This window comes from Aptenodytes patagonicus, chromosome 5 (genome assembly GCF_965638725.1).
Source record: "Aptenodytes patagonicus chromosome 5, bAptPat1.pri.cur, whole genome shotgun sequence".
Classification (NCBI taxonomy): Eukaryota; Metazoa; Chordata; class Aves; order Sphenisciformes; family Spheniscidae; genus Aptenodytes; species Aptenodytes patagonicus.
Window position 1 is genome coordinate 24425808 of NC_134953.1, and position 13235 is coordinate 24439042.

Sequence of the window (13235 nt, forward strand, 5' to 3'; positions counted from 1 at the left end):
AGGAGTTGCGTTTAATACTATCAAAAAGAAGGCAGCCTACAACGTGTTTTCCTGGTGAGAGCTCTGAAGAGGAGGCCATGCCATAGTGTTGTGGCCGCTGATGTTTGTGCTGAACTCTGTAGTAGCTGTGCTTAGGATGCACTGGGCTGACTCCTGGAGAAACTTTGACTCAAAAATACCCAGCTTGTGGATTCCAAATACTGTGTGTGGTGGGGAATTAAGATCTGAGCTGTGGGCTCTGAGTTTGTGTAGGAGATTGCTATGTCCTCAAGAACTTTTCCTGTGGAACTTTAGACATAAAAGTTCAGGGAGATTATAGATTACACTCTAGTGTGTGGCTGTTTAAATTCTGTCTGGCTGTCACTTGAGTCACCTGTTTCTTATATCAGGTTTGAGATGAAGGTCTGGGCTGCATATCTGAGCCAATAACAAACTAGACATTTTACAGTCACTTGTAGTAGCACAAAGTAGGAGGGAATTATTGCTGTTGTAATGTGATAGTGGTTCTGTCTCTTTCCCTTGCCCATTGGTGTAGGGAAACTCTGAACATCAGTTTTTTAAAAAATATTTATTTCAAACATATTAAGTGGGAAAATGTAAACATGGAGGATATTGATGGCATAAAAAAAATGAAATGCTGGATATTAGGATTTTACTGAAACAATCCAAAACTAAGATGAAACTGTCTTCTGCATATTTCCAAAAGATTGGGGATATGTAGAAGAGCAAGTAATTGTTAAAAAAATGGTGTGTTTCAGGTAAATTCTTTTTCAGTTAACTTTTTTAAAAATAAAAGAACGCAACAGTGATTCTGTAATGTCATTAACATTTTTTCCATAGTTAAGAGAAGAGTCTATGCAGTGCTCAAGATAGTTAACTACTTAGTCTCTTAGGAAAATCATTATAGCTAATTGACACCTTGTGAATTTAGAATGTGTTGAGAATTAAGTTTAGATTGAGGAAATATGTTTTGAAGGAAGGTGGGATTCATATTCTAGATTTTTTTAATTCTTACAGAAAAATGAAAGTCACCAAAATGAACCACAGAGTGCATCAATGGTACTTCTAGAGAATCAAGCATTTTCTTCTACAATTCACTGAAATAATTCTATAAGTTTGTATATTTAATTTTTGGATGTTAATGGCCATTGATAATATTTTGATTGCTACCTGTTATGGAAATGTTGTTGTTTGAATTTGTTTATTTTGTTTTCAAAGTTCACCAGATTTTGAAAACAGTTTTAAAATCTTGTTTCTGTAGGTCACCCAGATGAAAATTATAAGATTGCTTTTATCAGGTGTTGCTCATGATGATTGATGTTCATCATATTTGATGATTATGTTTAGTATTTGTTATCTTTGTGCTTTCATTGTCATCCTATGTTACAATATAAATGCAGTGAGTTTTTTTAGTTTCTGTTTATGTGATCCAAATTTCTTTCCTAATTGAAGCAATCTGTTCTCTGTGTGTCTTTATAAACAGAAGCACTTATAAAAAGTCTCATGTGTTCATGTAAAGGGTAAAAATACATATGGTGGCTTTTTAAAGGTTTAAAGTAGAAACAAAAATACATGGAGTAAAATCTCAGTCTTCTCTAAATTCCTGATTGTAAATATACACAGCAATATATATCAACAGGATATACTGAATGTACTTTAAATAGCTATTTCTACATTTAGCTATTATACATTTGGCTATTTATACATTTAACTATTCAGAACAGGTCGTACTCTTACAACTAAATTTTACTTTAAATTTTGTATTTATTTCCAGGCTAAGCTGTCTGGGCCGAATGGCACTATGAATTGGGAAATACGATGTAATGTGCTGTGTAACTGCTTAGTTTGTTAATGTGCACTTAAGATGTATTGGCACAGACTGTGTTTCAGGGTTACGTTTAGGGTGGGGCTTGGCAATGGGAGGGAAAGCTGTTCTGCCTGCTTCAGTCTGTAGAAGGTGAAGCCATCTGGAGGAGAGGGAGGTGATACTTTCCCTGAGAGCTGCTGAATACATGTGGGGGAAGTCTCTCCTATTGTATAGGATGAAACAAATGGAAAGAGGGAGGAAGGGGAGAGAGACAGACAGCAGCAGGATGCAATAGATGGAGGAGAGACTTCTGTTTAATTTCTGCTCTCACTTTGAATTTCCTCTTAAGTTAGTTCTACTAATTTATTTTCTAATTAAATCTAGCTTTAGAGCCTTCCAGAGATTTGGGATGTTTCATTTAAGAATAGGTCCAGGCAAATCTTTCTCAAAGTTTTGGCCAACCAGAAGTATCCTCACTATGAAAATAAACCTTCCTCCAAACTGTGAAACTTCTTCAGCATACTTTTGCAGTCCTCAGAAAGATGGGAAGGAGTGTTTGCTCTGTGTCAGCTCTTTCATTTGCACCCAACTTCATTTGCACTGTTGAATCATATAACTGCATTAGGCACTGCTGTCTGCTTCATTCAAGTTGTACGCACTTCAGGTATCTTCCCTGAATTAGAATCGTCTATGAAGAGATATGTATTTCTGCTTTGCAGCATCCACTCTGTGGCCAAGACAGGTTTAATGATTTGTCCCTCTCTACTGCAGGTCTCTCTGGAATAAAAACTTCTGAATAGTTCAGTGAAGATCTTTGCTTCCCATTTTGTAGGGCTGGCTTGGCATAAGTTAAAGGTCCTTTGGCACCTTGAAGATTGCCAGGGCGAGTTCCATGTGTTGGCTCTCGGAACTCTTCTTGAATAACACAAGCTGCGTTGTTTAAGGCTCTTTGACTACTGCAGAGGAGATAATGGCCACTGTGTGGGATATATAACTATCTTTGAAACTATTAATGGAACTCCATAAAATACTTCGGGATATCTTGAGTATAAAAGGTGCCATACATAACCAACTGTTACTGGTTTTGATGATTAGTGTTTCAACTCTATTGTGGGTAAAAATGCAGTTTTTAAAAAAAAAAAAGTGGCAGTATTTTTCTGATTTGTTACAGATGATAAAGTTATGAGGATCTGTATAGTTTAACACCTTTTATGAATGTAAGGACTTTTCCTGCCTTCCTTGAAAAACAAGTTCCTATTTTCTTGGCTTTTAGCAAGTAAAACATAAATTAAAAAGCAAACAAACAAACAAAACAACAACAAAACAACAGCAACAACAACAAACCCCAGAAAAAAAGTAGTCATATTGTTTTAAGAGTAAATGACTTTGAAATTTTTTAAACTTGTGTGCAGAAAAGCTGTTCATTCATATATGATTGGGAGACAAGTCCTGTGTCTTTTCTCAGTTTTGCCTTATGATGAGATCTTTAAGTATGTATCACTGCTGGTCTTTTGCTGATACTCTGCATCTCTGAGAGGGCACAATCTGGGCTTAGAAGAACACTAAGGCATTTTTAAATGGTCATTTTCCCTCTATTGTGAGCAAATCAACATTATCTTGTCCAGAAGGCCTGCCTACACTGCTTCTTGCATCTTGTAGCCTTTGCAGTAGCCAGAATTTCCGTAGGAGTTCATGCTGTAGTGCTTGTCCACCATACATTTACAATAACTCTGTTTGCAAAGATTCATGCTAAAGCAGTCATTTGTATTTCATGGGACCCCAAGTTGACCAGATCAGGAGATTTAGCATATCTATACATTATTCCTAGCCTTTTGGCCTTGCTACTCATGATTATTAAAGAGTTTATTAATCCCTTTAATAGGGGTCAGTCTCTACTTGCCATCTTTTGCTGTCCTGCTACCTTTAAATGTGTTCTGGTGCAATGGTAATCTTACTGTTAAATATGTAGATATGGCACACTGTTACTAATAGAGTCAATGAGACTTTATTAATTAGATTTGCATAGCTATAGAAGTGTAGAGTAGTATTAATAAATAAATGGGGTCTTTTAATTTAATATTTGTTCATCTTTTGCCTTCATAAGCTTGCAAATACCTGATCAAAACTCATTATCTAAGACATCTAGATCAACTTATTATTCAAATAATGGAACTATAGTGACTCATAATAGAGAAAGTGGACGTTTCAGCTTCGAAGGTCATGGTAATTCCTTTCATGTAACTCCTTTATTTTCTAATTTTCTTTGCACACTCTATAAAAAAAAAACAAACCAAACCCCCCTCCCCAAAACATTTTCTTTAACTATTAAGACAATACAGGGAGCTACATTCATGCTTCATTGACCAGTAAGCTTTTTTTCTCCTATGTCAAGCTTCCCATGGGATACAATAGAGTGTATTTTTTCAGATGATGTGTTGCTGCAGAGAAGGTGATTGTCAGCATTAAGCAAACTATTGAGTCCAACAAAAGGCTGACACAGCTTTTTCCTGCTTTGATTTAATCTTTTACTCTCTTTGTATTTACTTACTTTGTTTTTATGATCACATATTTTTTATTTGTAACACACTGCTCGTGTGGTGTTGGTGACTAGTAGAATGTCGTCAAGAGAGGGATCAAAACAGGGCTTCAAAGTTATTCACTAGGATGTAGCGTCAAAGACGACTTGCATCTAACCATATTTTAACATGCACAAAATAATAATCTGAATCATGTACACTTACAAGGCACCTCCTTATTTCTTGGGACAGAGGTAAAAACAGAATCTTTTGATCTCTGTAGAACCATAATGGTCAAAGAGTTAGAAGATGTATTCTGTTAGATCTGAAGATACTTGCCCCTGTAACAGAGCATTTAAGGTCCATCCACCGCACCCACCTCTGGTTCACAGCTGACTGTTGCACAAGGATTATTAATCTGCTGACACAATTTATGTCTCTGAGGGCTCTGCTGATTCTTGACTACCTGACTGCACTGAACACTGCCTGCTGGGATTCTACATGGCACCCTCTATGAATTGTAGCAACAGTCATCCCTGGTGACTGGCTCTTTTTCTTACATTACGAAGGTGCTGGAAACCTGCTTCACCTTGACAAATCCACACCCCACCCACCGCTACCCACCACCGCCTGCAGAAAAGTTACTTCTCAGTCATTCCTAGTGCTATGACCCAACTAAAGGTTAATCTCATTCCTCCAACTTCAGGAACACAATGGGTTGGCTCAAAAGTTATGTCTTCTGACTTGTCCCAATCATTTTATGCTCCTTCCAGGAAGGGTTAAGCATGGTTTGGGTCATCTGAGTATGGCCCCTTCTCCCTTCTGCACCTATGCCAACTGTAGCTGGCCATCAGGGGAGTGCTGTTAGTGTGCAGTGACAGAAATGGCATGAATAGGAACTGCCTGGCAGACTCCATTCCTTTCATGGGTTGAAAGAAAAATGTGTAGAACAAATGTCATTTGGAAGTGAAATATAATCTTTTTGAGTCAATACTAAACTGCCACTTGTTTCTCTTGTATGAAAAGTTTATATATCACTTGCCACTTACAAAATCTCTTCGAATTCTGGCAATTTAGAAAGGATGTGCTTGGTAGTCAAATAATTTCTATTAAAAATTCCATTGTGCCACTTTATTATTAGCAATCTTATTTACTATAGTATCATGCCTTCATACTGTATAATTTTACTATAGATGCAACTGTTTTCCCCAAACTTTAAAACTAATAATTCTAAAATGTGTTATAGTAATGTAACTATGTAAACCATTTCTATAACGCAGTAAAATGTATGACTGTGAAATTAAAATATTTAAATGCATTTTGAACAGAGTATTTGAATAATTATTTCAGAGTAAAATTAGGGAACTAAAAACACTCTAACAATACTTGATACTGTATTTTGGAATAGTTACTTAACAAAGAATGACTATTTCAAGTTATGTGGAATAGACGCTCTGACTCCATGATAGAATCTCTTTCTTAATTTAGTTATTTTTCTTAATTTTTTTTTGTTACTGCTTCACTTTGGTTTTTTTTTTTTATTGCTTCAAGACATTATAGTGCAAATACTTAAACAGTGAAGTACATGTGAATAATTCTGACTTGTAGATTACTCCATGCTTTTTAAAATAAAAGTGAATAGTACATTTTTAGGTGCTTGCATAACATTAATATGTATACACTTGAATCTATTTTATTTTTACTTTCTGTTTTGCCCACAGACAGTCTTTTGATTGATTACCAGTTCACCTTCAGCTTATTACAAGAGGATGATCGCCATCACACTGCCATAAACTTTATAGCAAATCCAGAACAGGTAAGAAAATGTTATTAACTTTAGACAAGTTTTGGAGAGTCATGATTAAGATTTCCATTGTATTTGACCATGATTAAAGGTTTGCCAGGTGCCTATAAGGTATTAGAGATATGTCAAATCTTTTTTAAAACTGTAAATTGCATTCATTGGGAAAACTTTCTAAATGGTAGATGTACTTCAGATCAATGAATATTCCAAGAAATTATCAGCTGGTTTATTTTATTGTTGTTCCCATGGATAACAAGATTTAGTATCTTCCTGAGAGTATACCATTCAGTTAAGAAATCTTTATTAGCAGATGAGAAAAGTAATTTCTGAATTATAATTAAAATGCAGCCATTTGCCATCTATTTTTTCTTTAATTTTATGAAGAAAATAATGAAATCAGTTTTATCACAATCTGAAAAGATAACTGGTGTGGTTATATGCTTACTCATACCCTGTTCTTACAGAAGCAAAAGAGAGGATTGCCTTTGGCTCTGAATTACTACCACTTCTATTTATGTTTAAAATGAAAAACAGAAGACAATTAAAAGGCTATATTCAGTTATGTGCAATAGATATATATTCAATACATTCTGATATATTTTGTTAACTTCAATATATTTTCTTTTTTTTTATCCAGTCAAATAAAAATTTGGATATATCAATTAATGCATCAAACAACTTCAACCTCAATATTACATGGTCTATTGGTTCTACAGGTGAGGGTGAATTTTGGTACGACGACTTTTTCCCATATGATTTCATGATCCTTTAAGCTATTTTAACCTGATTGTCTCTTTGTTGCTAATTTTGATAATAGAACTTTACCAAATGTGTTCTTTTGCCATTATCATTATGCCATTGTTAATTATATTATTTAAACCTCAGATGATAATTTGCAATCTGAACAAAGCTTCATTAACATGTTAACTTCCTCTCCTATTCAATTAAAATTACTTTGGTAGGAAAAGCTTGTAGTCTATTTAAATTTTTAAAATGGCAGTGTTATGAAATGCTGTGATTTTAATTAAGATAAATTGCTTCCTTAACTACTGAAGAGACTGAGAATTTATTTCTTTGTTTCAGTGTTCAAGCTAAGAATTTAATTATTAACCTTAACATTGATATCAAACAATAAAGTTCTTCTGTGTATGCTGATAAAGGAGCTGCTTATCTATTTTTCTCCAACTTTGAACCCCATTACTCTTCTTTGTTTTAAGAAGAAGGAAAAAGGCTTTATTTAGACAGTTTCTCTGAATTGGTTTTATTGACTTTCTGAAAAAGCATCCAAGGAGAAGTATGATGCTTAAAATGAAAACGTACTAAAATAAAAAAAAAAATCTTTTTAAAGAAGGTTCAGAGTTTGTCTTACATGAACTCATGAATTTCCTCATCAATGTAATTCTGAAGTATTTTAACATACCATAGTTAGTAAATGCTATTTATTCCTTTATTTTAACTTGGCACAGACACCCATATAGTTGCAAAAAATGATACATGTTTATTAGTAGGTATGTTAATAAAGTTTTCATGAACAATTAAAACTCTACAGCAATAATGTAAGATGTAGACAAATTCACTTTCAAGTTTTATTAACCTGTGAGGGTTTTTTTGAAGTAGAATGTAAATAGAGGAAAGCATATTATCTGTTTAGCTGACCATAACAACTTTCTTCTAAAATTCGTGTAACTTCTATCAATTTTATGATTCATTCATAATCGTTTGAAACCAGAGTAGGAGTTTCTGTGAATTCTTTGTATGTATATGTAATATACCTGATGTGCCATGTAAACCATAATAAAGGGTTACTAAAGTTGTACAATGAAGACACCAAAAGTAATTCAAGAATTTAAGTTTCCTGTGCAAATTTACTTTGGCACCTTTAACAATCATTAATATTTGTCATAAATATATCTACATATGGGTTTTTTTAGCTGGAACAATATCTGGAGAAGAGATTCCTGTTGTTTCTAAGGCTAATATTAAGGAATACAGAGATAGCTTTTCCTGTGAAAAATTTAACTTTCGGAGCAACCCAAACATCACTTTCTACGTCTATGTCAGCAATTTCTCCTGGCCAATCAAAATACAGGTTAGTATGACTGTTTTGTGCTTATAAAGATGTTGACATCTTAGCTTTACATTGAATTCCATGTTTTCACTCATACAGAAAGTATACAAATAGTATTATTTGCATGCTGTATTTTCTGTGTATAAGAATTGTGCTTTCAGTAGTGAATCAGACTTCAGACTGTAGATTTTCAAATCTGAAATTAAAATTATTGAATATAAATGTTTATTTGTAATATATCTTGTGCATTTAGATGTATACATAAAGGAAGGCATACAAATATGTATGTGTGTACCTAGATATTTGTGTGTAATCTTTCATTAATCATTAGCTTTCTTAGCCTCTGATTTTCTTAAAGGTTGAATGTTTACATCATATTGCAATATTCCAAACTTCAGTTAACACTAAGTGTGTTTGGTTAGAATGTATATTCTTCTTTGACTCACTGGAATCAATTTCACTGAGTATTTTCTGGAATAATGAGATACTGTGCAGTGGCAGACTCAAAAAAATCAGTGCAACGATGGTTGGTTCCCCAACCCCCCAGAAGTTTCAGCAATATTTATAGTTACCATTACTATAGCTGCATTTGTAAAATCTGTGTCCCCTGCACCAGTCAAGGAGCTTTTTATGTGGATGACCAGCTTTTGGCTATAGCTCCCTTACGGAAATAATTCCTAAAAATTAAATTGTTAAAATGATAGTAAAATTTCATAATTCCTAGTGATTTGCTCAGGAAACTGGAACAAGCTCAAAATACTTGCCAGTTAACCATAATTACAAATATTCCACAGATTTCCATTTTGGTGAACACCCCCTGCCTGTTTTTATAAAATACAGAGCCTGTTTCATATATATATGATAAATCATAGACTCATAGAATGGTTTGGGTTGGAAGGGACCTTAAAGATGATCTAGTTCCAACCCCCCCTGCCATGGGCAGGGACACCTTCCACTAGACCAGGTTGCTCAAAGCCCCATCCAACCTGGCCTTGAAGTCATGTGCTGGGGAGCCTCCTGGATTAAAGCAGTCATCTTCTAAGTAAACTGACAGAGAAATATTATTCCTGTGTTGTGTTAAGTAAAGCTAGACTTTTTCTTAACATGGATGTTAACTGTAAATATGTGTTACGCAGTGTCAAAGGATGAATTTGTGCAACTTACTGACATTTATGCATGTACTATTTTATATAAAAAAACCTGAAGGTTAACTGCTTTCTTTTCCTCTTCATATTAGGGGTATTTTTTACACTCACCAGTCCCACTTTCTAAGGGTAGAACAACTTCAATTGCCAAATAGCCTTCCTAAACAAACCCATGAAACAATTTAAGCTGTAAATACATTACACGCTCCTTTCACCTTTAAGGTTGGAAGGTGCCTATATCATCATTGTAAGACAAATGTTATTAAGGTGATGTATTCCTAAGATGTGCAACTCTTTGTCAGATGTTGGCAGATTGCAGCTCCTTCCTGTGCTGTTTCCACTGCAGCATAACACCTTAATGGCAACATGTTTTAATGCTTGATAAAGGGAATCCCTGATGATTGGTTACATCCCTTCTTTTGTTTGGGGTTTTTTTAATCAGACTTTTCCTTATCTGCCACAGTTGCACAGATTTTTTTGTATTTATTTTTGAGGCACATTGAAATTCATCAGTCTAGACAGTTCTGTCTCAGAGATGATGATGCTTGAGTATTCCTTTCCTGTCCTGCTAATTTTTCATAAAAAACTTCTTCCATATAGAAATGAAGTCCCTCTAATTTTATGCAGCAGAAAAGGAATGCTAAGGTCCAATTATGGAAACTGTTTCAGGATGTTAATAGTATCCTCTGTATTTGCCTTCCTAAATCAACAAGGTGATTATTTAGCTCTCAACTTTTTTATGCTGTGATTTGTTCTTTTCCAAGGAAATATCTGAAGTTCACATTACCCATATAGATTTCTTATGTTTGGTGCTCTAGCAGTAGATAAGATCTTCAAATGCTAAATGGAGTAGGGAGCTTTTCAGAGAAAACAAGTTTCGTTTTATATGTTAACTTTACAATTCTGTATACAACAGAAATTTAAAAAATATATGAGCCTTCCTAGGACTTAGGGTTAAGAAAGGGAAGTCATGGTTCATCCCTATCCAAAGGCTGAAGTTTCCAAGGCCAGTACTAAATGGGCTCACAGTTCTAATATTTATGATCTTCTACATCTGCATCTCTTAGCATACCAGATTTCACCTTCACAATATGCAAAAGTGGTTGATACCAGTCTATTACTGTATTAGAGTGTCGTGGTTTAACCTCAGCTGGCAACTAAGCACTGTACAGCCGCTCGCTCACTCCCCCCTGGTGGGATGGGGGAGAGAATCGGAAGGGTAAAAGTGAGAAAACTCGTGGGTTGAGATAAAGACAGTTTAATAGGTAAAGCAAAAGCCGTGCACGCAAGCAAAGCAAAACAAGGAATTCATTCACTATTTCCCATCGGCAGGCAGGTGTTCAGCCATCTCCAGGAAAGCAGGACTCCATCACGCATAATGGTTACTTGGGAAGACAAACGCCATCACTCCGAACATCCCCCCCTTCCTTCTTCTTCCCCCAGCTTTATATGCTGAGCATGACGTCACATGGTATGGAATATCCCTTTGGCCAGTTGGGGTCAGCTGTCCCGGCTGTGCCCCCTCCCAGCTTCTTGTGCACCTCCAGCCTTCTCAGTCGGTAGAGCATGGGAAGCTGAAAAGTCCTTGACTAGTGTAAGCACTGCTTAGCAACTACTAAAACATCGGTGTGTTATCAACATTATTCTCATCCTAAATCCAAAACACAGCACTGTACCAGCTACTAGGAAGGAGATTACCTCTATCCCTGCTGAAACCAGGACATAGAGAGCATCCATTTAAAGGATGATAATTCTTACAAAAATGATGTTACTGTTATACTGATGAAAGGACTCTTTGGGAGAGTCGAGATACTGATGATGGATTCGAGTTCTGGTTCGGAATGGAGAACTCTTCTAGATGGTCTCTGAATTAATTTTCAAATGGTCTAGAAATTAGTTTCCTGAATTAACCACTTTTGCCTTTTTGTGGTGATTAGAGAGTTAGCTCTGTGTTCTAGTGCAGGGCTTTGGATGTCACAGAAGCTAGCCTATGCATAAATGGTCTTAGACACCGAACTATTTGCACTGTAGTCCTTTCCACTAATGCAGTCATGCTGCATTGGTTAGATTGTGTTGGTTAAAAACGTAGTGATATTTTATATCAACTCAGTACTGAAGGTTTCATTTAATCCTGTTAGAGCTAAGGAAATTACTGTGGCTTCCTTGAGAAGCCTACTCTGTTTGTAGGAATAAGTAAGATAGCAACATGAAATTTGGCACATGCCTTTTACACAATACTTTTGTAGAGGACTAAATACTTCAGCACATCTAGCATTTTTCAAATACAATCTGAGTACCAGTCTCCTGTGTTTACATTGTTCATTGAGACTTGTCAAAAATAGATTATATAAAGAATGAGTTCCTAAGGAAGCAGAAATAGTGACCTTACTTCCCTTGTAACTGATATTTCAAGTTGTGTTGTTGATTTACATTTCACCACTCTCCTTTTATGCCTCCTGTTATGCTGGCGCTGGAGCCAAGATTACTTGTGTCTTTCATCGGGAAGGTTTGGCTGTTGGTGTTGGAGTTACTGCTCTTACCATTTCATTTTCGGTAGGAGAAGGAACAGTACTCCTCATTATACAAGACACTTAGTTTCGTTTTCTGTCAAAGTCACCTATCTTATCTCTATTTTTGCATTCAGTTCTCTTCAAGGTTTTCATAAATACAAGGAAAAACTGTACATCCCAGCAGGTGATTGTTTATTTGGATCAGTGGCTCACAGTTGCTTCCTCAAGTACTTTTATTATGCATGTTACCTATTCAGCAAGCTTGGAGTTTTTTTCCTAAATCTTAATAAATCCCTGATGGTTCTAACACAAAATATCCTCTTTTGAAATATGATTTCCTGACTTTGAGAAAAGGATATGTGATGGTTGTGTCCATACAACAATTTCCTGAAGATGTGCTGGTCTCTGATAACTCTTTGCCAGCAACTACCCAGTGACCTGTTTTGTTTTTTTTGTCACTGGTGAGCCTAATGACCTCAGAATACAAGTTCTTCAGCACTGGATAGCAGTGAATTACTTGCCAATCATAGGAACTATGTAGGAAATTTTCAGTTTCAGATGAAGTCCCGCTCTCCGTATAAAGTTGTACTCCAGGTTCCCATTAGTCAGCACCCTTCTTCTGTCCATAATGGCTACAGGCACACAGCTGGGTGCTCAGTCGGGAAGAGAGCTCTGCAACCCTCAGGGGAAAACGCTGCATTTGAATTCCTAATGCTAAATGCATTTTATTTAGCTATGTGATCTCTTCTTCCTTGACATCAAAGGAGAAGCAGAAATGTGACATGGTTGCATAAGGGACCAGTAGAAAGATGGTGATACAGGACATCTGCAGCTTAGAGCTCTTTCCACAAATAGACCTGTTATTGGGTGTAACATGGACAGCTACCAGTTTTTCTCAGAAGTATGTAGTAGTTATACGCTGGCACACAAATGTTGGATATTTTCCTGTTGAATTATTGGAAGGGTTTATACCACACTTTTTTCTCCATTTCCTGTAATGCAGAGTTGACTGGAAAGTAAGGATGAATACAGAGCCATAAGCTTAGCTGTTCCAGACTTTCATAGGCAACAGTAGTTTATGCATCTTTTCAGAGGAAGTCTGTATAAAGTATCTTTATTATTAGAGGGTTCAAGTGTCCAAGTAATAGGACATGATTTATCATCCAGACTTACCATCCCTATGTTTGACTGAGTGTCTGTGACAGTCCCAGCCCTTTAGGTGTACCATGTCTTATGTATCTGTTAAATAGGACTCCATGAGAAAATGCTGTTGTCTTAAATAGGCTAGATTTCTGAGCAGAATTTGTGGCAATGCCCCATAACTTGTTTCTGCTCATTTTTATTTTATTTTGAGAGCAGCTGTAATTCAGACTCCACTAGTAATG

General features: G+C 35.8%; 1 protein-coding gene across 2 annotated transcripts in view; it reads left to right on the top strand.

Annotated features, from left to right (window-relative positions):
- The window catches only part of ATRNL1 (attractin like 1), a 555427-nt gene that overhangs the window by 239757 nt on the left and 302435 nt on the right, over window positions 1-13235 (top strand). For both annotated transcript variants that reach the window (XM_076339089.1, XM_076339090.1), the window contains exons 22-24: window positions 6045-6139; window positions 6765-6843; window positions 8059-8216. In XM_076339089.1, coding sequence (XP_076195204.1) covers window positions 6045-6139; window positions 6765-6843; window positions 8059-8216 — 332 coding nt within the window. The remainder of the gene's footprint in view (window positions 1-6044; window positions 6140-6764; window positions 6844-8058; window positions 8217-13235) is intronic.